General features: G+C 45.1%; 4 protein-coding genes across 4 annotated transcripts; 2 read left to right on the top strand and 2 right to left on the bottom strand.

The window, feature by feature from the left end:
• Window positions 1-5: 5 nt before the first annotated feature.
• Window positions 6-5,956, bottom strand: LOC101763600 (4-alpha-glucanotransferase DPE1, chloroplastic/amyloplastic). Its single transcript, XM_004958334.3, has 16 exons — window positions 5,556-5,956; window positions 4,694-4,756; window positions 4,487-4,575; window positions 4,306-4,366; window positions 3,942-4,020; window positions 2,642-2,778; window positions 2,315-2,473; window positions 2,138-2,214; window positions 1,883-2,022; window positions 1,733-1,764; window positions 1,565-1,639; window positions 1,025-1,097; window positions 854-942; window positions 701-745; window positions 465-617; window positions 6-364 (listed from the first exon to the last, which is right to left on the bottom strand). Exons 1-16 carry the CDS (start codon window positions 5,919-5,921, stop codon window positions 260-262), a joined length of 1,743 nt encoding a protein of 580 aa, XP_004958391.1. The 5' UTR covers window positions 5,922-5,956; the 3' UTR covers window positions 6-259.
• Window positions 5,957-6,466: 510 nt separating this feature from the next.
• Window positions 6,467-14,665, bottom strand: LOC101763193 (E3 ubiquitin-protein ligase RKP). The gene is made up of 11 exons (XM_004958333.4): window positions 14,488-14,665; window positions 12,648-14,254; window positions 11,247-12,065; window positions 9,904-10,064; window positions 9,383-9,521; window positions 9,207-9,290; window positions 8,663-8,941; window positions 8,401-8,532; window positions 7,953-8,152; window positions 7,406-7,610; window positions 6,467-7,269 (listed from the first exon to the last, which is right to left on the bottom strand). The coding sequence occupies exons 2-11, from the start codon at window positions 14,145-14,147 to the stop codon at window positions 6,973-6,975; spliced, it is 3,816 nt and encodes a 1,271-aa protein (XP_004958390.1). The 5' UTR covers window positions 14,148-14,254; window positions 14,488-14,665; the 3' UTR covers window positions 6,467-6,972.
• A 4,915-nt stretch (window positions 14,666-19,580) lies between these two features.
• Window positions 19,581-21,341, top strand: LOC101762384 (protoporphyrinogen oxidase). The gene has a single exon (XM_004958332.3). It carries the CDS (start codon window positions 19,810-19,812, stop codon window positions 21,193-21,195), a length of 1,386 nt encoding a protein of 461 aa, XP_004958389.1. The 5' UTR covers window positions 19,581-19,809; the 3' UTR covers window positions 21,196-21,341.
• Window positions 21,342-21,791: 450 nt separating this feature from the next.
• On the top strand, window positions 21,792-27,599 carry LOC101761969 (putative MYST-like histone acetyltransferase 1). Its single transcript, XM_004958331.3, has 9 exons — window positions 21,792-22,154; window positions 22,488-22,576; window positions 22,750-22,809; window positions 22,970-23,182; window positions 24,193-24,261; window positions 24,820-24,981; window positions 25,164-25,257; window positions 25,382-25,524; window positions 27,223-27,599. The coding sequence occupies exons 1-9, from the start codon at window positions 21,863-21,865 to the stop codon at window positions 27,424-27,426; spliced, it is 1,326 nt and encodes a 441-aa protein (XP_004958388.1). The 5' UTR covers window positions 21,792-21,862; the 3' UTR covers window positions 27,427-27,599.
• The last annotated feature ends 17 nt before the right edge of the window (window positions 27,600-27,616 follow it).

Below are 27,616 nucleotides of genomic sequence, written 5' to 3'. Positions count from 1 at the left end.
TTGCATGGACCCTCATCAAGAAAGAAATGCTTAATCAAATTGGGAATGCACATACATATGCAGCACTTCATGTTCAAGCCTTAACCTGCAAACCAAGGCCATCATGTACAAGCACGCGAAGGTTCCAGCCAACCAGAACAAGAAACGCTTATTCGGGGACAGGTACTGTAGTCTCATAGAACTTAGCAGCCAGACCGCTCACAATTGGCTGCCATTTAATGTAAGGAGCTTCTGGCAGTAGAAGATAATGTCGTGGCCTTCACAGACGATTGTACAGCGCAAGCAACTCCTTCAGCTTTGCTGCCTCAGGGCTAAGGCTGTCGAAGCCAACGGAGCTCGGTATCCTCCATCTCCAGTTTCCTTTCTGTTCGGAAGGTAAAAAATAATAGGCTTTCGTGACATTGCTGTTTAGGAGCATATGTGAATTACACAGGTAGAAGGTCAGAAGGGGTGTAGTAGATAACCTGGGTAGCTGGAGTGTTCATTCTACCAGAACTGTCGAGGCCAAGAATATCCTGCATGGTTACCATGGAAGTCCTCGCAACAGAAGAAAGAGCAGCAGTAATCAGTGTCCATGAGATGTCAGTATTCTCGGCTTCCGGTAGATACTTAATCACCTAAAAAAATGGAAGAAAGAGATAAATATTATGACAAACAGTTCCGTAAATATGATAATTCAAGAGAAATTGGAGATACCGACAATTTGCCTCTCTTCCTCGGGTAAAGTTTTCCACCAGCCAAGAACCTATTAAGAAAATCATTGAAATGTGTAAAGATTCTATATTTATTTGTTTAATTAGTAGTCCTGCAAAAATATTTAAAATGAAAAGCAGTAGAGAAACTTGGAACTAACTGTATCATTATCATGTGTTCCGGTGTACACAACTTGGTCCATTTCATGGTTATGCGGCAAGTGAGGGTTGTCAGAGCCAGATCCAAAGGCTGTTCCACATATACAAATGGAATGAGAAAACCAAAACATTAATTGATAAAGAAAAGTATGCTCTCTGCTTGGTAGTATTACCAAACTGGAGAACTGCCATCCCAGGGGCCCCAATTGTTTTCCTTAGCTGAACGACATCTTCAGTAATCACCCCCTACAAGTAGCAATCATGGATGAGATAAACATTAGCATGAAGGAATCAAACCTTCTATATTTTAGAGTATCAAGATATTTGCTAGGAACTCCCAGTTCAAATTACACTTAACCTTTTGACAGCTAATTCCATGTATCTATATTAACATTTATTCAGTGGAAAACGTGTGTAGTTTTGCAGATTTACTTGAATGAGTCTGTTACAACTTACAAGCAGGGGCGGAGTATAGTGCTGGCAAAGTAGGCCATGCCCCCCCTGGTTTAGGAAATTTCTTTAAGAAGCCCTCAATTCCACCATTTAAGCACATACAAAATGGTAATTTGGCCCCCTCTATTACATAGTTGCCCCCCTCTCACTTTCCATCCAAGCTCCACCACTGCTTACAAGCCATGAGAACTTCTTTCTAATTTCTACACCCATACTGGACTCTAATTGATTAAAGAAGATTTGGATTGTTGGATGCATACCAGGTCTTCTGCTATTATATTTATGCTACCAACAGCCTTGAAGATCGCATCAAAAAAGGCATTCCTTGGTCCAGCCTACTGCCAAAGAAAACAGGAAAACACATATCAGCAGCAAAGATTTTCTGAAAAGGAAAAATGCAATACCACGTTCATCAAGTCGATGCTCACCCTCCAGCTTCCAACTAGTGCTACTTTTGCGTCTACATTATGCACGAATGCTAAGTTAGATGAAGGAAATCGATCTTCCCATAAAACAGATTCACTTACAGTACAGATATTTAATTTGCAGGGCTTCGTGCCCTGATGTATTCAGCTTACCAGAAGGTACTGCCCAAAAACCTGCAAGCCCCCGGAAATGGTCGATACGGAACTCATCATACAAATCAAGGGCTCGTTTAATCCTCTTTATCCACCATGAAAAGCCATCTGCTTCCATAGCTCTCCAGTCATACAATGGACTGCAGAATTGTAATTGATAAGGAAATGTCGTGTGTTTTTTTCCTCTGGTACTGAATAAGAAATACACAGACTAAGGACTAGGCAAATTTATTGATAGGGGAGAAAAGCATCTACCTGTTCCATAGCTGACCAGTTTCACTAAATGCATCAGGTGGGACACCACTAACAAAAGTGGGGAAGCCATTCTTGTCCTTTGCAACCAGAGACAACAATCAAGAACGACAACACAATCATTATAAGTTTTCAAACAATAAAAGTAAGATTGTTTTAATAAAATAATTGAGGGTATACCAGCAAAAATGATTTCCTGTTTGCCCATACATCTGCACTATGGTAGCCAACATATATAGGCATGTCACCCATTATGCTGATACCCAGCTTCTGTGCATATTTACGGATCCGTTGCCATTGCCTTTGAAATAAGAATTGCTGAGCCATAAATGTCTCTATCTGCATAACACATGAAGTTGCTAAATCTACTGACTTTGTTTAAGCCTTTGAAATAAGAATTGCTGAGCCATAAATGTCTCTATCTGCATAACACATGAAGTTGCTAAATCTACTGACTTTGTTTAAGAAAAAAACCACAAAGCAAGTATCATAGTTTCGAATGCTTACAAAGTCCTTCTGTTTTAGATATATGTCTTCCAAGGCTCCAAGATGGCGATTTTTCACAGGTTCAGGCCACTCATACCAGGAGAATGCACCAATGCTTCTGTCAATAGCAGCAAAAAGTGCTGCATCTTCAAGCCAAGCTGGCAGGACAGGACAGGAGACAGTAAGCTATACTGTACATCAATAGGTATTTTGATATTTTCCCTCCAAGAGGAAAAGGCAAGCATTTGTAAAAGATGTCCCATGAATCGAGACAGTCACTTATTTGATAATTAGCGGTTCTTTAATATCCAGCTATGTATGGATACAATAGTTTTTACGGAGATATAATTTAGTACTTACCATAAAAGGCATTGTTTTTTCTTATATCATTAATCTTATTTCATAAAATGCAATTTAATGGTTTATATTCTCATCCAAAATTACATTATGTTGCCAGTAGGTATGTATGCCAGGGGCGGACACAGCATATGGACATGGGTGTACAGATGTACACCTAATAATTTTGCAAGAAAAATACCAGTTAGTATGTATATACATACATGTATAAAATAATAGGGCCAAACTGTGAATATTGGAGCCCAAACAAGCAAAGCAGCCCAGTCCCAATCGTTGTTTACCCATCCTCCCGTGTTCGGCTGGCACAAAACGCCACTCACAGGCCCAGTACACCCCAATGGCCTTGTCCACAGCAGGGGGGAGCTGGCTAGAACAGAAAAGGAGATGAAAAAGCCCTCTGCTTCCCTCTCGCCGGCTCGTCGCTGTTCTGAGTTCATGCTGCACAGATCGAGATCCCCAATCGATTTTTCTCTTCCTCTTCCTCCCATCGAAACTAGAGTTTGAGTCTTGCCAATTCGTGTTGGACTCTATCCACGAATCCTCATCGGCAGCGGCGGCAGGGAGCCAGCCGGCCGGGCCACGGGCGCTCTGCTAGCTCTTGGCCAAATGGCCATGCCTGGCGCGGACGACGGCGACGGCATGGCTGCCACAAGATATTCTTAATGCTGTTTCACTCATCTTTCATGCAGTGATTTTATTTATTAGTGTGAGTAATTTTATTTATTAGTTTGTAGTTTCAAGATATTGTATGGATAATGGCTTAAGCAAGTATTTGTACCGTACTATGTGCCCTTTTTTCGTGTGCATATATATCTTTTGTCTGCTATTACTATTTGGTTTGCAAATTTTTATGTACACCCAATCTTGAATTCCTGCGTCCGCCACTGATGTATGCTATTCACAGTAAGAGAACAACATGAAAGGTGAAAACATGGTTTAAAAGTTATCTTTAAAAAAATCCTGCCTGATATATTTGGATCTTTCTTGAAGCAGTCATATTGTGTTCTGAGCTCTCCTTGACCCAGTAAGAGCCTCTCTGCTGCCTACAAGCCAATCAAGCAAAAGATTGATCTTCTTCAATTCAGTACATCATACAATATTATTACTACATCATTAGTTACACAAGAGCTCATTTTTTGTATCATTTCTAGACAAAACAAACGAATGTCTGAACTTGGTTGCCACAAAAGTGTCCAGTTGCATGAATGAGGAACAATTGCCAATCATCAGTAGATATCAGCATGCATAATTTTTTTTATTGTAGCACTGATCCAAACTTAAGCTCAACTAAAAAATCAAACCTAAATAAGCAAACATTAACGACTAACCTTTGCAATAAGAGGTTCTTTCAGATTTGCAACGGTGTCAAATTCAACATACTCCACATCCCTGTCATTAATTAAAGAAACTAAAAAGGTTCAACTCTATCCTCCAAACCCCCGACCCAGGGCAGTAGGGAGCATACTTATAAATGAACTTCAAAGTGACCAAGAAGGAATTCAAACTCACACAGGACTAGGAAGTTCATCTTCCATCAATAGACCATCTTTTACAAGCTCTTCAAGAGATATCAAAAGGGTATTACCACAGTTGGCATCCTGCAAATGCAAACCCATTTAAGTACACCTCATATTACTGTCATAAATAGGCAAGCCAAGCTACCCACAAATTAACTTCATATCAACAAAAGTCAATCCTATTTGAATAGAGCATCACCTGCCCAGAATAAGGAGATCCATCCTCCCCAGCCGACCTCCCTGGAGGAACAAGTGGCAGAACCTGCAAACATGGACAGAACAAACAAAAGGTTTCAGAAATTCAACTTGGTTGTCACAAGATCAAACAGGAAAAACAAAATACCAAATAGAACGTGTGGAAAAACTAGGACCCTTACTGGGGACAATGAAGCAATTAAATAAATATCAATAGTTACATACAACTTTTCTGTACAAACATTGCTTCTATTTCTTTACTTCATGCTCGTCGTTCTAGACTATGCAGCATCTGTTTATTGACAGCAGCAAAGGATAAACAGTCCCTTAACAATTTGTCATTACAATTTCCAGCAAGCATATTACCTCAAGTTTATGCACTGGAACCTGCATGCATGCTCTGATATCACCTTTTCTCTAGCATTATGGTTTCATAGTACTCATTTCACCCTCTCTTTTGTTTCATTGATATGAAAACGAAAGGATTCCTTGTCCCATCACAACAGATACGGACGTACCTTTCAATCAAGCTGCAACTACCGTCCCAGTAATACAAAACTACAAGTTTCATAGTGACTAAGCAAAAATGGACGACCATACTAGCTCCACGTACTGAAGATGGGCCCGGCACATCCTGAGCCTATTCGTCCCGTTCCCAAGCCCACAGTGAAAGAGGACGATGACACGGCCCACCTCTCTCTGCAGGCGCCGGTGCGGCCCGCAAGTGCAACAGCAAAAGAGAATCCCATGATCTCTAAACCCCGAAAATTCGCCGTTAAGACGCTAAGAACACACTAATCGCAGCATAATGCGCCAGCAAAATGAGCGAACCATAGAGGCATCGTGCGGGGCGCTAGTCAGCTCACCTGCCAGAGCGTGCAGCCGGCGTCGCGTAGCCAGTGGAGGAAGGCGAGCGCCTCGTCGCCGAGGTCGCCAATGCCGTGCGGGCCCCGGAGCGACGTCGGGTGCAGCAACACCCCCGCACGCCGCCGCCGCGCCGGCTCCACGGTGGGCATCATCTGATCGTACCCCTCCGGCAGCTCCTCCCCGACGCCCACGGCCGCGGCCGCGGCGGGGTCCAGCGCCGCCACGGCCGCCATCGCGCTCGCTGCGCGGCAGGCCGCGGCCCGCACGGGGAGCACGCGCGCCGCCCGGGGCGGGAGGAGGAAGCGGCGGTGGGGCGTGGAAGACGGGGCGGGCAGCGGGAGCGTGAGGACGCGCGCGAGAACCATTTGCGACCAAGGGGACGGGCGCGCGGGGCGGAGTGGAGCGGGGAGGGGAAGGGGAAGAGAGGAGGATATGGGCGGTGGGGGATGACACGTGGGCCCCGCATGTCGGGCAGCGCGCGCGTACCGGGTCCCGTGAGCCGAGGCGTCGGATCACGAGACGTGGTGGCCCCCGCTAGCTCGTGACGATGTCGTGCGCTTGTAGGGTCCCAGCTGGCGTGACCCACCTATGGCATGGAGGTGAGGAGGTCCCCCGCGACAGCATACTTCTGGAATACGTACTCCTAGAAATACGCTTCTTTATGGAGCAAAACGAGCAAACAGCCCTCCAGTATTAGCGTGCGTGGGCAAAAGTTGGCTTTAGACAATGGTATAACTGACAGGGTAGCGTAAACGTACGCTGCTTAACATAAGTGTTTTTCTCTCACAACAAATCAGCCGATTCAGCTTTTCAGCCAGCTTATAAGCTGAAGCGAACAGGCCAAGCTTGGAGAAGCAGCTTTAGATTTTTTTTTGTTCCTGAAACTGATCACTGAAGTAGTACAAGCTGATAGCATGTTACAACCAGGCCGGAAACAAGATTTTATTCACTCTGAGCGCTACACCGTGGGGAGGAACAAAAAGAAGACTAGAGCTCTCTTTCCAATATAAAGCATCTAGTTCTTTTATTTTGGCTAATTACAAATGGTTGATGCTGATCTGCCACCCCCTTTCTCCGTTTCATATCTCATATTTACATCGTGGAATCTTCCTACAAACTACAAAAATTTGGCGATTCCGTTAATCCTTTCGGTGGTACTGGCTTCCCACCTTGTACAGAAACCTCCTTCTGCAATAATGTTATTGAATCTTTTCTACTATTACCTGACCCTTTTTACAAGGAAAAAGAGGAACCGTTTCTGACCTTTTGCACAAAGGCAGTGCGGTCTTCCTGGAAAGGCAAAGGAGAGATCTCCGAGCCGCCGGCGCCTCCCATCAAACAAAATGGATAGACAGGTCAGTGGCACGATCTTCCTTCGGATCATTACACCGAAGGAGGCCGTGAGTGCATCATCGCTCACGAATCGGCTATCCTTGTAACTGATGTTACTACTGCATTGCAGAAGAAGCACCTCTGGCTGTTCAGGAGATGCCTGCTTATGCAGCCAAAGCAGGACCGGTGATGGCATGGCTGGAATGTTGCATCCGAATCACAGCTGTAGCAAATGCAACAGGTGTCATCTTTTTCCTCGTCACCTGTGTTTAGGATACGATCTTCACCGTCCACAGCCATTGTAATGCGTCGGAAGTAATGAGAGAACTCTTCAAGCTGTGCTAGCTTTGCAAGGGAGGCATCCCCTCGGAGAACATTGCTCTATATAAACACATGCATAATGGAAAACCAGTGTCAACCAAAAAAATAGATAAAAAACCATAAAAAAAACTTAAAATCAAGCTGATTAAGGAAATCGGATATAAAATGGAGAAGAAGGAAAGGAAAGAAAACTAACCCAGTTGTAGCTCAGTAGGTACTGCAGCCCAAAATGGATTGTTGTGGGACAATCCATGCTTGCAAACACTGCAATCACATCATTTAGCTCCCTATGTTCTGATGTGCTGCTGCATTCCATAAGATTGAGGATAATGCCTACAAGAGGAGCCAAGATCATAGTACGATTTGTTTTCTCTTGATGCTGCCCTGGCCGTCTTAGAGTCCTGCATACACAAGCTTCCTACTGGTTAAAAATTACGCCCACCAACTTTTGTAGGCTGTACACATAAAATTAGTTGTTGCATGATCAAGAGATAGATGTACCATGAAACATAAAGGTAGACCTACCAAGATGGAAGCATAATAACTCACTTCACTGAGCTCAAATGAATCACATTAGCAATTTAATTTAGGTTATGACTTATGAACATAATTTAATATACATAGGTTTCAAAGATCATACACCAATTTACAAGAATAACAGCGCTGCACATTTTCAGACTTTCAATAAGGACATTCTACCGCTCGAATTTTTTCAGAAACTTCAGATTAAGATGTTGACTCACATGTCAAAGAACTCTGCGTTAGCTGCTGATATGATGTGGTTGAGAATAAAGACAACCAATTCAGTCAACCTCCGCAAATTCATATCTGGTCCCGCGAGGAATGCACAAGGAATCTCTCGGGTACAGAATTCCAAGATCCTCGCAAGATTACAAGATATATCAAAAATTACACTGCACTTCCTTTGCTGCAGGTCAGCAACCTGAAAATAAAATATGTATGGTCAAATTTTCGTAGTTGCACGGCCACACCAGAGGGAAAAAGGAACATAGATTGTGCCTCTCCTGATAGATCGTATTGGAATAACTGGAGCAACCAAATACCAGAAAATGATTCCTATCACTAAATTTCATTACTATACAGCTGCATAAAAGAGAAGAAGTTAAAAGATATGAGCACTACAGGCTACCACCGATCAGTACACGGATAATAAAAAAAGTGATAATCCACCTGGTGTTTATCTTGCATCTCTCGGATCGACATGGAGAACTCGGTCATTGTCCAACTGAGTGTGTTGAAAAGTCGATTGAGGAAGGAAAAGAACAGTTCTTGTTCATGAATGCATGTTTCCCTAAGTAGAACCTTCAGGAGGGGAAAAACAGATAATCAAATCAATAGTTTGCATAATATTATAACACTCACGCAATTCATACACCTAATTGAATAGAAGACTGAACAAAAATATAACATAAGTGGCAACATTTAAAAATACCTGAAAAGTTGCGGATGATGAAGATTCACCATTCTTAGAGGAAGCAAATCCTGAGCCTTTGCAGAGTCGGAAAAGTATGTTACTAACAGGAATCCATGATCTGTTGTCAAAAGCTGATAAAAGTGACCTTGGCATTCTATTTATAGCCTCCCGATTGTTCTCAAAAACAAGCATGAATTCTTTGTACTGTACAAGGACTGAAATTGATTGAAGAAGAAGATCTTTCAAGTCTGGATTCACTATCCTCGTATCGTCAAAGTGCTTGACAACCAGAGTGACCTATTAGTGACAGAACAGAACCCTTAGATAACTTGAAGCACTTAACAGCATGCTGAAAGCTATCAAGAAATAATAATGACTTGGCTCAACCAAACTATCACTTAAAATAGGCTTTTTATCTCTCTGAGCTTAAGATCTGGACTATAGCTACTATTCACTGCAAACCTTCAATACCATTAATATCAACAACAAAGATCAGTGCAATTAGATTTCAAACAAAAAAGAAGGTAATGAATTAAGATGAATCAAAATGAATGTTACATACAAATGAGGCCAGCCCTTGCTTGAGGAATACTGCAGGCGAAACAAAAGGAGGATCGCTCCTTCGCAGGGCATGGAAACAATCAACCTGCAAAGATAATAAAAAGAAGATCCTCTTGGGTAAATATGCTCATTGTGGATGGGAAAAAAACATAACACTAAATGAAACAACAAACCTACCAGCGATTCCACATAGAACTCAGGAACATACTGGAAAATGGTTTTTGAGTCACTAAGGACCAAAAGAAGCTCCACAACCCACATGCAAGTTGCATACATTCCCCTTTGCTTCCATGGAGAGAAAAGAGTGGCCCGGTACCTGAATGCAACATAAGAAAAAAAAACAGCAGATTAACTCAGTGGCCAAAGAAGGATTGCAAAAACGCTTAGTACGTCTAATTCTCATAGTGCTACTTGCATAAATAATATCCATATCAAAGAACATAAATTGTTGAGCATCTCATAAGTTATACAGCTGCAAGGCATCAAATGTTTAAAATACTTTCTTTCATCTCTCCTACTGGCTAGCTAACCAGTTGAACCCATTGTAAATATTTTAACATGAATATTCCAGATCACGACTAAATTCAAAAATCATGTCTGTGGCACAATTCTAAACCTTGTAGCACATGCAAAAAACTTAACCATTCTGCCATGGTAGCGAGAAAAATATAGAAGCTTTATTATTTCAGAAATCATACCAAACACAATGGCGTACACAATCCACCAAATCCTCATGATAGCTATTCCGGGCTTCTTTCAAACGCCTTACTTGCTCTGCGCATGATTTTTCTCGTATCTGCCTGTCAGTTTCTTCCAGTAAATAAATGGATTGTGACTGCTGAGACATGAAATAAAACGCCTGTATGGAACAAACATAAGTCAGTACTATAATATATATTAAAATCAGGATATACTAATATCATAGTAAGCTGATGATAGGTCATATGGGAAGTCAATGAACAAGTAGATACTCCCTACTTTCAAAAATACAAGGCATATTTTATTTTGGAAAAAGTTTGCATATTCTGACCAAAACTTAGTCAAACTATAAGTATTTGTAGTTTATAAAGCTTATAAAACTATACTTCAAAATGCTTTCACCACTATAAATGCTAGATATTGTGAGAAACAATTGTAAAAGTCTAATTCTGAAATTAGGTCAAAACATTAATATGCCTTGTTATGAACTTAGATCTAGATAGCCCTAGAATGGCAGCCGCATCATAAGGGCACGGATAGGAGAAGGGGACTGTGGGATAGCAAGATTGATATTCTTCTTGCTTCCTTTGATTGATACATCTCCCCTCCTTATATAAAGAGGCTTACTTGACGCATAAGCAAGATTACCAACCCTAACCCTAATGGACCGAGGAGGGGCTCCTCCGACGCCAGACTCAGTCAGCGCAGGTGTGAAGGAGATGGTGGTGACGGCGGTAAGACAGGAGGTAAGGTTGCAGTAGACCACCATGGGAGGTGAGGGGATTTGGGCCAATAGCTTGTTCAAGCCTGGCTTAGCTAGAACACTCAGTGGAGCATTTCCAGCAAGCCTAGCTAGGGGTACGTTTTGCAAAAGTCTGGCCTGGGTAACGAGGCTGACCCATCCTGCTTTAGAGAAGGGGGTATGCACCCAAAAAACACAACCTAACCAGCCCAATAAGCCCAGTTGGCCCAACCAACTGCCTATAACAGCCTTGTGTTCTTGAACAGGGGGATTTGCTTTACAGATGAGGATCCAATGTCCCATAGTATCACCACCAAGTGAAGTCGTCTAAAAAAAATTAATGCGTTGGCTGATGAGCATTGTGCATATTTTTAAAAGCAAAATGCATGCATGCACTAACACCTAAGGTGACTGAATACATGCAGTTTCTAGGTGACTGAATACATGCACGTTAAAGAGACTAAGGCGACTTATTCAGTGGCTAGTTGGGAACTGTTGTCATTTAGTTTGTAGGTTGCGAGTATCTCCAAGGATGCAAAGATAGGAATCCTTACTGCAGCATATATGTGTATTTGTATGCTTAAAAAAAACAACACTTGCCTGCCTAAAATTTGGTGAGATGCCCAGATGATATAACAATAACATAACATCAAGTAGCTCTTCCTCTTTAAGTGCTTCAGATGAAGATTGAGTTGCCATTGGCATGCTTTCTAGATTGTGAAGTGTTTGGTATCCGTATTCAATTTCTGATTGAGTACTTGTGCTAGCCTTGTCTTCGATCTCATCACTCAGACTTCTCCCACTGCACTCAGCAGCAACATGAGCAGGTCTTTCAGGCATGGGCTTACATGGGCCTTTTGAAGTTGATGGTACATACTTAGCACTTTCTTTGTATCTTAGGCCAATAGTAGCATCTGTGACTGAGCAGCAACAAGGCTTCTGTACTGTAGTGTGTGTTACGTGTGTCTCTTCATCATTCATGCAGCCTTCATCCCACTGCACTTCATCTTCCACATCATCAAATTGGTGATGCATCAAAATGCTTGGTGATCCACCAATTCTAGGAATTACGCTATAATAGGCATCATTCCTGAAAAGTAATTGTGTCGGAAACTTCCTCTTTCCACCTTTGTGAAGAAATCCAACCCCATTACCACAGTTCACTTTAGAGGATGATGCAGACCCAGAAGAATCCATGGAAAATCCTTCAGACAACAAATGGAGGATTACGGTGTACAATGAAACAAGCACAGTATTGTTGAAAGTCCCATTGACAATCATCCTATGATCTCCACCTCTAGCTTTCAGTACCAAACTTTGTACAAAGGACCTAAATACAGAGCCTGGAGGCTGAGTGGGAGAAACTGGTGGAATAAAGCATATCACCAAGCTGCAAAGCTCACGATGCATCTCCTCGATCTGCATAGAAAGATTAAAGCATGTGAGTATATGACAAAATATCAGAGGCAGGCAGGGAGGTAGGGAGGGAGCTTCAGATATCTATAACCAATAGTATCTTAAAAGTAAAAGGTCTTGAAAGGTCAATCCCAAAAACAACAAACAAAGAATTTCAAATATATCAAGTAGCATACAAGTATAGAAAATAAAAGATAGCAGAACTGCGTAAGTTCACTACTGCAATAGCTGTTCAGTCACAACAATGCGATTTACTAACAAAAACAAAGAGCCCTAAACTATGTCAACTGCAAACATCATGCTAATCAAACTAAAGAATGTGTAGCGTTAGCATACACGTGTCACCATGATTCAATTCAGGAAGAAAGTAGAATAAGAATCATCAACCTGAAACATTATTTGATGCTAGCATAAGCTCACAGAATAGCAGAAACTCGGGCTTTTTGTTGCTGTGGCAACATTATGTATTAAATGAGCAGGAAAGAAATATAAAACATACTTCTCTGTGCAACAAAGAATTCCTAATTATCATCAGGAGAAATAACAGCTTACAGCAAAATTCTCCAAGAGGCAAGGAATATTTACCTTCTTGATTGCATCTGAGAGTGTTGTCATCGTCAGTGTCATGCTAACCTCATCCTCAGAAGACCCAGGCCACCAAACAGATGGTACGAGGCACTGTAAATCATGCTTATTTGGTATCTTCCTTGTAAGAAACCCTTCAAATGAGAATGAAAAATCTTCTGAGTTCCACCATAGACACATTACATCCTTATGCCTAAGAAGGTGACAAACCAGTGCTAAAAATGGATATGACCCAGAATATGGGCACTCTGTCAACACAAGTGGTGCAACTTTGCACATGCAAGAAAGTGCCACGATGAGCTCCTGCAATAATGATGTGCAACCTGGGAACTGAAGGAAAAGGTCGAGAATCTGATCAAGGCATGAGAGATCATGCGGCTCACGCGCCCTGAAAACATCTAAGAGAAGAGTGGTCAATGAGCCCCAGGCAATATACTCAAGGCACCCTTGGCTCACTTCAATAGCACTGAAAAATTCTGCACATATCGCTTCTGAAATTGGTCGAAAGAGTTCTTGCAGTGGTGCGAATTTCTTGACCCTCCTCAGTTTCTCAAAGTATGCTGATTCAGATTTCTCCAGATTTTGAACTTCTAGCAATCGGAACAAACATCTAAGAAGATACGTCGTGAATGTCGAAGAGCGCGGTGGCAACTCCATTGGTTCGAACCCATCAACAGGATACCTGAATGGATGTGAGCCGAAATTCAGATGACAACGCTCACCTTCTGAGAGGGAGATTGCAGCATAGTAGCCCTTGCTTGGTTCCACATTGCGAATTCCACCAAATGCAACACCAAGAGATGTCCCATTCCTGTAAAAGGTGATCTCTCTTGCATCCAAGTTGATGCAGCAACCGATCACATCCCCTACTGCCCATGGCTGGCCATACGGCTTTGGGTCATTGTTCCACTTAGTCACCCTTCGGCCATCAAATGAATATGAATCATCAGCATCACCAACACCTTTCTGATCAGTAAAAGGACAAGAGAGAGTAGCCCATCCAAGCTGCTGGACTCCAGAAGTCTCCAGGGTCACCTCATACATCCACTTGCCCTTCCACACGCAGGCATTAGCCCTAGCACTGCTGAATGGGGCAGAGCTCTCAACAAGTAACGGTCCCCTGACACTCCTGAACTTACCGCAAATGCTTGAATCATCAAGAACCACCTTGCTCTGCCCAGAACCTTTGTCATCAATCAAGACACTACCATGGTATCCAGGGATACATTTGTCCCAGTCAAGATCAAATTTTCTAGCCTGATTCCTCAACACTGAGCGCACAAAGGCCGCATCGATCAGTCCAGGAGGCCGGACCACTGACTTGTGAGGGAGATCAAGAATGCGCTCTATAGTCCTCTCGACAGCCTGATGCCCAATCTCGTCATGATAGGACACCAAGTGTGTCTTCTGGGGACTAATCTTAGCTTCATCGCCAGACAATAACACAGCCAGCCCAGGGGAGAAACCACTCCTCCTATGGCTACAGCTTCCTTCTGCCATCAAGCTCAGGGGCGACCTTAACGTGGAGCATGTGATTCAGTTGAACCCCCAATTTCTTTGGAAAATAAACTGCACCCGCAACCTTTTGGGCGGATTGATCTTGCACGCTGAAGAAAAAGCATAACCTGATTAGGGGCCGACCCAGCATAGGACATAGGTGTACGCATGTACACCCGATAATTTTTGCAAACAAAATCGAAGCTGGTAGTTTCGTTCAAAGAAAAATCGAAGCTAGTAGGTAATATTTGTAACTGGGTCAGATCCGAACACAAATAGCTTATATTAGGGTTTGGGTGCTCCGTTTCGCACAGCAGGAAGGGAGGAGAAGGGTAGGGCATACCTGGTGGGTGCTCGTCACCGGCGAAGACCCAATAGCGCCGCCGCTCGCCCAGTCGTCGCCGCCAGGAAAGGAAGAGCAAGAGAGGAGAGAGCGACAGGGAGAAGGGAACGGGGAAAGAAACAGAGATGAGAGGGAGGCCGGGAGGGGCGAAACCGTGAACGCTCAGCACGCACAGGCAGCGAGCCGCGACGCGCTCGGACAACTCGACGGACCGTGGCAGCCAGTCGCTGACTCTCTTTGCCGTTATTTTTTTCCTTTCTTTATTTATTACCGGTTATTATGAAGTCGCCCTTTTTTTTCATAGATATTATCTTTTTATCTATATCCATATTGTGGTTGTTTCATCCGACCGTCGTGGTTGTTTTGAAAAAAATTCCTCAACACTTTCGTAATCAACCTGTCATCCTACGAGTTAATTATTTTAGGCTCGACCATCGAGAACACAGGTTGTGCCCAGCCGCGTCAGCCCCCACGCTCCCGTACGCTAAGCTGGCCACGCCAGCCACCGCGGGGGTCGTGCGCTGTGTCTAGCCACGTCGGTCCCGCACTCCTGTGCACAGCGTCGCCCGCCGCGAGCCCCGTGCACTGTCGCGTGGGCCTGTGCTACTCCGATTGCCGTGCCAACGTGCCCACGCTAGCCGTGGGCCCCTAGGCGCCGGCCACTGAGCGGCGCGGCCGGTGCCACGGCGGTCAGGGTGACGGCATGGTGAAGAGGAAAGCTCCTGTTTTCATGCACCTCGCCCTACCCTACCTTCGTCGTCACTCGCACTGTTACCCAACGGATCCGCCGTTGTCAACCCTCCAGAGCTGCCCTCCCGTGAGGCGGCCACTCCACTACCGACGGGAAGCACCACTTCCTCCCGCATCGTCATCTTCGTCGGTGACCCCAGCACCTCGGGCACCATCTGGTCGGGACCACTGGTCGATCTAATCACTGTCATGCCAACCTGCAATGGAGGTCGTCTCCCGGGGGGCAGCGCGGTCGGCAGGCAACGCAAACGGGGCGGAGGTCGGGACCTCACACCCCCTCAATGACGTCCAACCCCTTCAGATCCGTAACCAAGGCCTCCACATCTAGCCATTGGGGGCTCGATTTTGCACTTGATTGGAACGATTTGGAGTGGAGTATAGAAGAGACCTCCAGATCCGTAACTAAGGCCTCCACATCTAGCAATTGGGGGCTCGATTTTGCACTTGATTGGAATGATTTGGAGTGGAGTATAGAAGAGAGGTGGATGGAAACGAGAAGAAGAGGAGAACGCACTCCTGCTCATGGCAGCTAGAGGCGCTGTGGCCTAGCGCTCGAAGCGGGAATGAGGCTAGGCACGGGGAGGACGAGCGCTTGCCTAGGTGACGGCGAGGACGGCAAGATGCGCAGCGCCTGGATGACGGCGAGGATGGAGCAAGATGTGGGTGGCGCCGATAGACGAAGAGGAAGCGACTGGCTGGATGACGATGAGTACGGGGGAAATCGAATGAATGGATAGAGCGGAAGTTAAGCGATGAATTTTTTTTATTTCCTTGTGTGGGTCCCACGTAATAAACAGATGCCACTCACAGATGCCTTCTACTACTATACTTGTAAAAAGAGGACTATCAGTGATAACGCACCAACATACTGTGAAGCGAAACCAACATATTAGGAACAAACGAATAATAACGTAGTAAGTAAGAACATGTAGCAACATAAGGGTGATAGTTTTAATATAATAGCTAGATAATAAAATCGGTTCATCTTTTCAATTTAAACAACTAAATTCATTCTAGTTTTTTATAATACTTAATGAGATTTTTTTGAAAAATCTAGAAGTTTTTTCTTATTTGATTTATTTCTTAATTTCTTAAAAGGAAATAACAAAACAGAAAAAAAAATATTTTCCCTGCCTGTTAAGAAACCTTAAGCAAGAGTATATGTTCAGATTTAGAATTCCATACATATTCTATACATATATAGTTTTATACACGCACCTATACATACAGCTATATAAAACAACCCAAACCAATTAAATCGTTTTCATCACATTTTTATATCCCATAAGCATATTTGCATTGTAACCTAACTAGATGGTAGAATCTATCATGCTAATCTAACAAAAATATTTTATTGAGCTGAAATTCAAAATTTCATTAATCAATGTACGCAAATAAAACTACCCGTCACTATTTTCCACGTCTTTCAGTTGAAACCTCAATTGAGAGGTCCTAGATACCGAACGTACTCTTCTATTCAGTTATTATCGTCCATCCAATGGCGGATCAAAAAAACATATAGGGGGCTGAACTTATAAGAGCGCTAGATCATCAACATGATAATATAAGTTTCATCATACCCCATACAAGACCAACATTGTAATTTAAAGCAGTTTTATAGAGAAACGTAGAGGATAACTCAAAGTACATCACAGGGACAAGTAAAATATGTAAAATATGCAATTTGAATTAGTCCATATCGAACGAAGTAGATGATACGTGACGCCCATTGTGATACACCTTATTCTTCATATAGAGCAATCTACACATAACAAATGAATAAATGAATTACTGATAAGGTAAACACTAACTTTAATATTCCAGGGGCTCGAGGGGTTCCACAGCGAGCCCCCGTCCCCCACTGCTAGATCCGCCCCTGCGTTCATCGGTGCTGGAATCAGCGGGAAGTTTGGAAGGACTTTGGAGAAGTTGTGAGGAAGATGAGGTGGAGAGAGAAAGATAATAAAAATTCGATTGGTAAGAGAATTTTCTTACTATCTTTTATTTTTGACTTTCCTTTTTGCAGAAAACATATAGCTCTACTGTGGGCACGCTGTGTGCTATGTGTGATTCCCTCTAAGAGTCAACTTCGTTTTTGCATGACTGCATGTGTGGCTTTCAGTTGATTTTGCCAATTTTAGTGGCGGTAGAAGAGACATCGACCTTTACCTTTTTCTATAAAAGTATTCTTTGTCCCCGTTGACTTTTTTCCTTTCATATACTTAATTGTGAGGTTAGCCTTTCGTTAGCTTGAAATGCTAGGGCCAACTGTCAAGCAATCCCATTTAAGTTCAGTTACCATGTAATGCAGGTATGCAATAATCAAACATTCGGAAGCACTTAGGCAATGTAGGACGTCAGCCTTTGATCATCTATTATTAGCTTGCTGTGCTACTGGAACAAAAGATTCAAGAACACCACTGACAAAGTTGCTTATATCAAGAAATAGACACAAGAATTTAATAGAGGGATAATACCATTTTTGGGCATGCATATCAATATATCATCTACGGAGTATCTTATATAGCATTAGCATAGAGAATGCCTCAACTAAAACTCCCGTTAGAAAATGAGAATGCGTCACACAAACGGCAGAGAGTAAAAAGAGAAGCCCTTTTCCCTCCTCCACGGGCAACCGCGGTCGTCCATGTCCGAAAGCGCCCCACCATCCACCGCCGTTGCATCCGGCGTTCCTGCGTCGTCATTCTAAGCCGAACACCCGTGCGACGGATCGCGAATTCGCAACCAATCCAGCCGTCGCCGCAGCCGGTCTTGCTACGATCCTACAGCGGCGAATGCTTTGATGGCAGTAGGACAAGCTGGGCTTTGTTTGGAGCTCGCAGCAACTTGCATTTCTGCATTTGTCTGCTGATACAAAATGGGAAGTCCTGAACCGTCTGGAGTCTGGACTCCGAGCTCGCCGCCTGGCAAGCTGTTGTTCGTGTGCACTCAGTTTTGAGCCGACTGTTAATTGTATACAAATAGAACAAGATGAAATGACACTGCCGGTTTATTTTTCTTTTTTAAAAAGAAATGGCGCTGCCGTTTGCGACAACCACGAAGTAGACCATGATGACCTGATCGAAGAAGCTTTCTCTTTTCACCGTGTATAACTGTATATCGATCATCTCCTCGCAGGTGTTGCTGTTACAAAAGGGGACGAATTGATTCGTCCATGTCTTTGCCACATCTAGCGCAGCCACTGGCAGGTGGGCGACGAAAGCGTAGAAAGCCCCAGGCATAGTTCTGGACAGGGGAAAGGAAGAGACGAAAGGTGCTTTGGTAGCCGTCCCGGAAAGACGTAGCCTACCCGCACAAGATTCGTCGATTATTTTGCGTGCACGATGGACGGAACGGAAGAAGGATTACTTTATTCGGCACGTGAACCCGTCTCGCCTCGGGCAATTTCCCTGCATCCTTTTTCTCGGAGCACTTTGATTTCCCTTTCGATTTGGCGAAGAGCTAGCCGCGGCCGATTCCCCTTCAGGCTTCAGTTAGCGAAAGCGATGGAAATGATGGTGTGATCTTCGTGGCTGTCTTCGTCGCTCCGGAGGAGGAGACCAGGCGCGAGAGCGACGCCGCGAGATCTGATCACGTAGGCGCCCGGGTGCGGCACGGTGGCAAGCAATGCCGTCGCCGCGCGCGCGGGCGGCGCCTCCACGACTCGCGGATGAGCCGGTGGCGTGCGGCGACCGCGTGCCCGTGCCGCTCTCGCGCGGCCGCGTCACCCCGTCCACCATCGTCGCTTTGACGCCGTGCGCGCGTACGCCCCCGCGCCTCTCGGGGGGACGCCGCCCCATCACGTGCGTCGCCGCTGCCGGCCACTGAACCCTTCCCTGTTTCGGAGCACTGCGCAGTATGGCGCTGGAGCGAGTGGCGCACCCTGTTCTCCAGTCCACCCCATGCCATGCCATGCCATGCCATTTTCAGGAGATTGGAAATCGATACAGGTTCTCTTATCAACAACGCTGGGCAAGAAATGCAGTTAGGCAGGCAGGCAGCAGTCATGCACTTTCCATCTTGCCTTTTTCGTCACGATCATGCATCTGATGAGCAGAGTGGGCTGGGTGCTTCATTGCAGAATCTGGAACAGCAAAAGCTAATCTTCGTGCCCATGCCATCACAACAATTTCGATCTCAGCTCGTTTTTTAGAAAAAAGGAATTTTTATTCCTGCCTCTGTAAGAGTTTTGCACACAACCAATCCTTATTCCAGCTCCATCACCCAGCAGTTTTAAACACAAGCTCTAGAGGAGCGAACCAAAGCAACCCTCAGCGCAATCTGATCCTGTAAGCAGTTCTCCTGTTCCGTGTGCAGCAGCAGCAGCAGATTCAGAGAGGATAACGCGGGCACCACCACTCTCTTCCTCCCTGGACCGAGCCTACACACACCTACTCACAAGTGAGCCCACAAGCAGTATCTCAGCTACGGTCTCCACGCAAACGCCAACTCCATCCACTAATCCACCATATCCACAATCTCCATGGACGAGCTCCTAAACCACTCGAATAGCCAAACCGGCCCGGCCGCTTCCCGCCACTTGCTGGCTCGCTGCGACCGCAACGCACGCCCATGCCCGTCCACGCGCCCCACCTGCTCTCCGCGCCGTCCAAGCCCCACTGCCATGCCGCCGCGCTCCGATTCACCGTGGCCGCCTCCGCCGCGACGCCGTCGGCTGCCGCCCGCAAGGCCGTCATTGTCGGCGGCGGGCTCGCGGGGCTCGCCGCGGCGACGCACCTGACCTCGCTCTCCGTGCCGTTCACGCTCGTCGAGGCCTCGGGGCGCCTCGGCGGCCGCGTCGCCACCGACGTCGTCGACGGGTACCGCCTCGACCGGGGCTTCCAGATCTTCCTCACGGCGTACCCGGAGTGCCGCCGCCTCCTCGACTTCCCCGCGCTGCGGCTCCGGCCGTTCTACCCCGGCGCGCTCGTCTTCACCGGCGCCGGGGAGCCGTTCTACCTGCTCTCCGACCCGTTCCGCCTCCCGCTCCGCTCCCTCTCCGCGGTGTTCTCCCCCGTGGGCACCCTGGCCGACAAGGTCCTCGTCGGGCTCACGCGGCTCCGCGCGGCGGCCACACCCGACGACGCCATCCTCTCGGCGCCGGAGACGACCACGGCAACGCACCTGCAGCAGCTCGGGTTCTCGCCGTCCATCGTGGAGCGGTTCCTGCGGCCGTTCCTCGCCGGGATATTCTTCGACCCGGCGCTCGACACGTCGTCCCGCCTCTTCCAGCTCGTGTTCAAGCGCCTCGCCCTCGGCGATAACGCGCTGCCGGAGGACGGCATCGGCGCCATCGCGTCGCAGCTCGCGGATCGCCTCCCTCCCGGCTCAGTCCGCCTCAACTCCCGCGCCGCCGCCATCAGCAGGTCCGGCGTGACGCTCGACACCGGCGAGACCATCCCCGGCGACCTCGGCGTCATCGTCGCCGTCGAGCAGCCGGAGGCCGAGAAGCTCCTGCCGCAGCTATCAGTTCCAGAGAAGCCCAAGAAATCCGAGAGGAGCACCGTCTGCCTCTACTTCTCTACCGACCGGGCGCTGGTCGAGGATCCCATCCTGCTCCTCAACGGGTCCGGCAAGGGGATCGTGAACAACATGTTCTTCGCCACCAATGTGGCGCCGTCGTACGCGCCGGCGGGGAAGGTGCTGGTATCCGTGTCCCTCGTCGGCTCGTTCGCCGACAGGGAGGACGCCGATCTGGCCGACGAGGTGGTCCGGGAGCTCGGCGGGTGGTTCGGCTCCGGAGAGGTCGCGTCGTGGAAGCATTTGAGGACGTACCGTATCGGGTTCACGCAACCGGACCAGACACCGCCCACGACGCCGGCCGGGAGGGACCCGAGGATCGGCGACGGCTTGTACGTCTGCGGTGACCACTGGTGCTCGGCCACGTTCGATGGCGCGCTGGTGTCCGGGAGGAGGGCGGCTGAGGCTCTGGCCAAGGACAGGGGATTGTCCTCTTAAGCTTGAGCCTCTGAGTTGGTTCGTTTTGCTGTGGGAATGAAAATTCATTAGGATGAACGAGGATTTCTTTTGAGTGACAAGTACATGTACATCTGTAACAGTTTCCTTTTGCTAATTTGATTCATATTCACTCATCAAATTCTCTTTGTTTTGTGAGCACAGTACCATTAGTGGAACTTGGAATGCAACAAATCATCTCAGCATACGAGTTTGAACAATTCAGTCGAACTATCAATAGCTACTTCGCGAGCTCCTTTCAAGCATGGAGGCTCTTCAGGTCCATAACGTCGTTCACAAAGAAGCAATGATAAAAAAGGAATAATATATCTTAAACTGTTTTCTTAAAGATAGTGAGAAATATGTCCATGACCCGTGTGAAGAAGAGAGGTCAGTGTTTCCAAGGAAAAATAAAGAGGGAAGAAATGTCGTCTGCATGGGGCTGGCAAGGCCCAATATCACCTAAACTGGGTCGACGTGGCTCAAGTTAGCCCACACGTCTATTTCATTTGGCAATAGACAAAGCTTCTTACATGCGGGCCCCACCAACGAATCATCTGGACCGCAACTCCTCAATCAAGAAGATAACTCAAGTATCAAAGCCCAAACAGTCCAGAAGGCCCAACCCCGAACCGGATCACATCGGATCTGCCCCAGCTCCGACGACGAGATGGGCTCCATGGAACCGTCGACCGCGCCGGAGAACGGCTCCGCCGCCGGCGGCGGCGGCGCGGCGTGCAACGGGGCGGGCGCAGCACCGAACGGAGGAGGTATGGAGAGGAGGCTGAGGTCCTCGGCCGCGTCCGCATCGTGGGCGGCGCACCTGCCCCTGGAGGTGGGCACACGCGTGATGTGCCGGTGGCGCGACCAGAAGCTCCACCCGGTCAAGGTCATCGAGCGCCGCAAGGGCTCCTCTTCCTCTTCCCCCGCTGACTACGAGTACTACGTCCACTACACCGAGTGTAAGGAGCCTCCCTGCCTCCCAATCATCAGGATTCTTCGTGTCTAGGGTTAGGTTTTGGGCTCTTCAGATTTAGGAAATTTGGGTTTAACAGCCCACTGGTTAATGGGGTGTTGAAGACGTTCAATTCGAAGGGTTTTTGTAATGAATTGAGCTTTCCATTTCATTCATCTGCCCATTTCAGCAATTATCATTCTGTTGGTCGAGAATTTTTAGTATAATCACAAACTCTACCGACAGTTTTAGTTAGAAATTGGGGCGTTCTTTTGTAATATAACTGCAGTCTGTTCAGATAATTGAAGGCTAATGTAACTTAAATGATTTGAATTCTCAGTCAATAGAAGACTCGATGAGTGGGTTAAGCTTGAGCAACTTGATCTTGATACTGTTGAGACTGATGTTGATGAGAAAGTAGAAGATAAGGTAAGTGAAATCTATGCTGTTATATTGCTGTACAGATATCTATACCATTTTAATTTCTTCACTGGCTGCACCGCTTTGCGAATTTTTCATGAAGCAATGTGTATAACTTTTATTGACAGCACTGCTTTTGCAATATGAATGTTTAATATAATGATATTTTTATATTTGTCCAGGCAACAAGCTTAAAGATGACACGGCATCAAAAACGTAAAATTGATGAAACACATGTGGAGGTATGCTGCCGGCATTTATACTCATTATACTTTTACTATTTTAACTCAAAATGTTATGTGATGATTTATTATCTGAGTGGTAGCTGGGACATTAGCTTTTGATGCATTTGGTGGGGAAAAAAAACATTTCCTGCTCATTTGACCTCGATTTCTCTTGTAGCAAGGACATGAGGAGCTTGATGCAGCCAGCTTGAGGGAACATGAAGAATTCACAAAGGTGAAAAATATTGCGAAGATAGAACTTGGGAGATATGAGATAGATACATGGTATTTCTCTCCTTTTCCACCAGAGTACAATGACTGCCCGAAGCTGTTTTTCTGTGAATTTTGCCTCAACTTCGTGAAGCGCAAAGAACAGCTTCAGAGGCACATGGTGAGCTATACTTGTTAGTCCTTTGTACCTTGCCTATTTGTCAGATGCATGCTTCTACTATGAGATCAAAACTCCTCTAGCATACTTAGCTCCTTTTGTGTTTGTCTCGACTCATGTTTCATTGATTTCTATTTAGTGGTAACCTAGGTGCTATGCGATTGGTCACCCCGAGACTAGGAAGTAGGAACTAGGCTGTCAAAACAGCAAATAGAAGGTCTGGTTTTGTGCTGTATCCACAAACATCCGTATATTTACACAAACAAATATCTATGTATGGAATTAATCATACAGTAGGCAGGTAGGCACATCTTGCAATTAATCAATTTTCAATGAGTAATCATACAGTACTTCAAATAGCAGAGCAACGACACATGACAAGGTCACAACTCGCAAGCACAGACACCCAAAACATGGTGGACAGGTGTCTAATCATTGGTCCAAATATTTCATCACGTGACTGGACGTGCCATTTCGGAGTTGGCTGCCTAGACATGTTAATCACTGCCAAGAACTGCCTAGCCCCCATCCTGACTAATGCCAAATATAATCATGTAGACAGTAAAACCGATTACCCCACGTTTTACCTCCTAAACTAGGGGTTTGATCAGATAATAGTGACTTCCTACTAGATGCCGACTAGTTGGGCTAGTTAGCCGTTTAGTCTAATAGTTTATGTACATTGACCGCAAGGCACCACCATGGTGTATGCCTTCTGGCAGTTCCTGCAAGAATCGATCACAACAACTTTCACTCTTAAGTGCAAGGAAATACATTAAGTAGCAAAGCCTTCTTTGACAAGCTGAAGTCATGATTACAGTTTACTGTTATACAATATCATATCTAAGATGAACCTTTCTAGCATCGTAGCACATGTACCACATTCTGTTAGACTATTCCTGAGTTGATCTATGATATATTTTTCTTTTTGTTTCAGTAGAACTCTCATGCTTAACAGCTAAAGTGCCATAAGGCACAACTGGTTCTGAATATCATTTTCTTTGATTTTACAGAAGAAGTGCGACCTTAAACATCCCCCAGGTGATGAAATCTATAGAAGTGGAACTCTGTCGATGTTCGAGGTAAAGTTTTGCATCCATCTTAACTTTTTCCGTAAGTATTTTTCTTTCCGGACATCTTATCCTAGTGCTCTTATTGACATATTTTGTTGATTGGGTGCCAAAGTTTTACTTCCGCCACTTTTGAGAAGATGGCTCTTGCTGCAGTTCTGCAAAAATAGTTACTTACACTTATTTTAGCAGTAGTTATGTAGCTCAGAGTTTTCCCATTCTAGGTACAATGCATTAAACAACAGCAAAACCTTTTGATCCCAACCAAGTTGGGGTTGGCTAGAATGTCTTAGAGTCTCTAGCAAAATGTAAAAGAAGTACATGTATTTTTCTTTGTTAGCAAGTTTATCCACTTTGTTGATTCTGGAAAAGTATGCTACCAATATATTTTGGTCAGCTGTGGTTGGTCAATCAAAAAATCTTTTAAAAGCCATCATCGACATGTATTATTCAGGAATCAAGAACATGCAGGGGTAGGTGCCGCAATTGGTGGAATGAAGAATTTCTGTTGTCAGACTGCTTGATTTTACTCTTTGGATAGTAATTTGAAGAATGCTTGCGTAATGACAGGTTGATGGCAAGAAGAACAAGGTTTACGGACAGAATCTTTGTTATCTGGCCAAGCTATTTCTTGATCACAAGACGTTATACTATGACGTTGATTTATTCTTGTTTTATGTCCTGTGTGAATGTGATGACCGGGGATGTCATATGGTGGGATATTTCTCTAAGGTAAAGTTCGCATTTCACGACAATACAAAACTATGAAACTTAATTTTACTGTGAAACTGAATGCTATTTTTGTTAAGCTCCTTCAAGAGTTTCTATACAAGATATGGTTCGCAGCAGTAGAGATTGGTGATTTAATAGAAAACATCTAGCTACATTTTTTAAATAGGGTTTTCTATTTGCAGGAAAAGCACTCCGAAGAATCTTATAATTTGGCTTGCATTCTCACTCTCCCTCCATATCAAAGAAAAGGATATGGAAAGTTCCTGATTGCTTTCTGTAAGTATGGCCTTTGAGTTGTATATTACATTACCTAATCTCTAAATTTTGAGTCTCTTGTGCCCCAAAAACAATTTTTGTACTCGTCATTTTGTTCATGGAAGAACTGTTTCTACTGTTGTAGCATATGAGCTTTCCAAGAAGGAAGGTAAAGTTGGGACACCGGAGCGTCCTCTTTCTGATCTTGGTCTGCTCAGTTATAGAGGTTATTGGACTAGAGTGCTTCTAGAAATTCTGAAGAAACATAAGGGCAACATATCTATAAAGGTAACAGCCTTCCTTCAATCCAGACCTTCCCTGTTTTTTGGTTGTACAAATTTCAAAAGCTGATTGAATTATGGCACAACAGTTCTAGAAAGAGTTTCTTTCTCTTGGTTTTAATTCCTCGAACTACCCACCTAACCCCTTGATCATACATTCTGCGACAAAAAAAAAAGGGTTGCCTCGTCTTGTTTTTCGTCGATTATACTTGACAAGTAGGTTGCTGTGCTGCAATGCTGTGTTAATCAAGCATTCCCTAAATAAGGACATTTAGAAGTAGTATTCTGGAACTTATTAGGTCTTTGGACATGGGAGATCACCGCAGACCTCAGTTATGTTTGGGTTTAGGGGGTGTTTGGATCCCCGGGCTAAATTTTAGCTCCTGTCACGTCGAATGTTTGGACACTAATTAGGAGTATTAAACATAGGCTAATTACAAAACCAATTTCACGACCCCTAGGCTAAATCGCGAGACGAATCTATTAAGTCTAATTAGTCCATGATTTGACAACATGATGCTACAGTAAATATTCGCTAATGATGGATTAATTAGGCTTAATAGATTCATCTCGCGATTTAGCCTAGGGGTTCTGCAATTAGTTTTGTAATTAGTTCATATTTAGTCCTTCTAATTAGCATCCGAATATTCGATGTGACACGGACTAAACTTTAGCTCCAGGATCCAAACACCCCCTTAGTTTAGTTCCAATCTCCTCTTACCAAACATACCCTAAAGGGTCAGTGGGGGCCAGGCGGGCAGCAAAGTTAGATGTACGTTCCTCTGTGCTGTGAAACTTTTGGTTTTTCACCTTAGCCTTCCTTCACGTCTTGTCTGAGCCCTGGAACTTTTGGTTGCATGTGAAGCAGCCCATTTTGCTGTACATATCAACATCTGGTGTTTTCTGGATATTTGTGGGATTATAGTCATCACTCATCAGCATAATGTACTGTGGCACTGCCATTCAGGGAGGCAGTAGATTATTATACCTGGTTTTAACTCTTATGTGCAGTAGATTTTTTACTGAAAAACTGCTAGAGGAACCGTTATATGAGCAGTCAATGCTTTCCCCCCCTCTTCTTGAACTAGGATAATCATGTCTGTTGCTGAAACCATTGTAATATCATAGAGAAGACATAATAACTTGTATATAGTAATGCCATATCATAGGCAGCTGTAACATATATGTGCAAGGATTACAGCAAAAAAAACATATTAGGTTCAGATTCTTCAAGCCAGGTAAGAAGTGTACCGAATGGCATTATTTCTAAAATGGTAAGACACAGTGTATGTTGACAGGGCCACGTGCAACTAGTGAAATCTGCAGAAACTTCCTCCATTGAAGGACATTTGATCCATGTGCACTCTGGCTCTCCTGCCTGTGGCTTCCTGTTCTTGTTGCTGCAGCCTTTGAAATCGTTTGGACTTATGCAAAGCAGACGATTTGATGATAGTACATGGAACAATTTTATTCTGAACGTCAATTGTTGTTTCCTTCTTGTCTCTGACCTGTACCACAGTGTCTGTTGGTAGAGTGCACATGGTCGTGGCAGATCTTATGAGTTCACTTTCCATACAATAAATTCATGAAGAAATGCATATAACTTGTTCCTCTACAGCTCTACCATTCATATTTGTTTCTGAATCCAAATGACAGCATCCTGCAGTCACATCTGTTTCTAACAAGCTCTTGCACTTGGATGCAGGAACTTAGCGATATGACGGCAATAAAAGCAGATGACATCTTGAGCACGCTGCAGAGCCTGGACCTAATCCAGTACCGCAAAGGGCAGCACGTCATCTGCGCGGACCCAAAGGTCCTCGACCGCCACCTCAAGGCGGCGGGTCGGGGCGGCCTGGACGTCGACGTTAGCAAGCTGATCTGGACTCCCTACAAGGAGCAAGGCTAAGGCACAGCACCCCCCCACCCCGGTATTAGAGACGCTGACCGACACAATCCTGTAAACATTTGCTAGGATCTCCCCTCCCCTCACTGGTTTTGTTGTCGAACTGTAGTCTGTAAATGTAACATCCACAATGTTGTGCTTGTGCTGTAGCAGCCCCCGAAAGCGAAAGAACTACAGCAACGCGCCCCCGCCC

Source organism: Setaria italica, chromosome II (genome assembly GCF_000263155.2).
Source record: "Setaria italica strain Yugu1 chromosome II, Setaria_italica_v2.0, whole genome shotgun sequence".
NCBI classification, from domain to species: Eukaryota; Viridiplantae; Streptophyta; class Magnoliopsida; order Poales; family Poaceae; genus Setaria; species Setaria italica.
The sequence above is the reverse complement of the archived record's forward strand: the minus strand, read 5'-3'. Positions and strand labels throughout refer to the sequence as shown.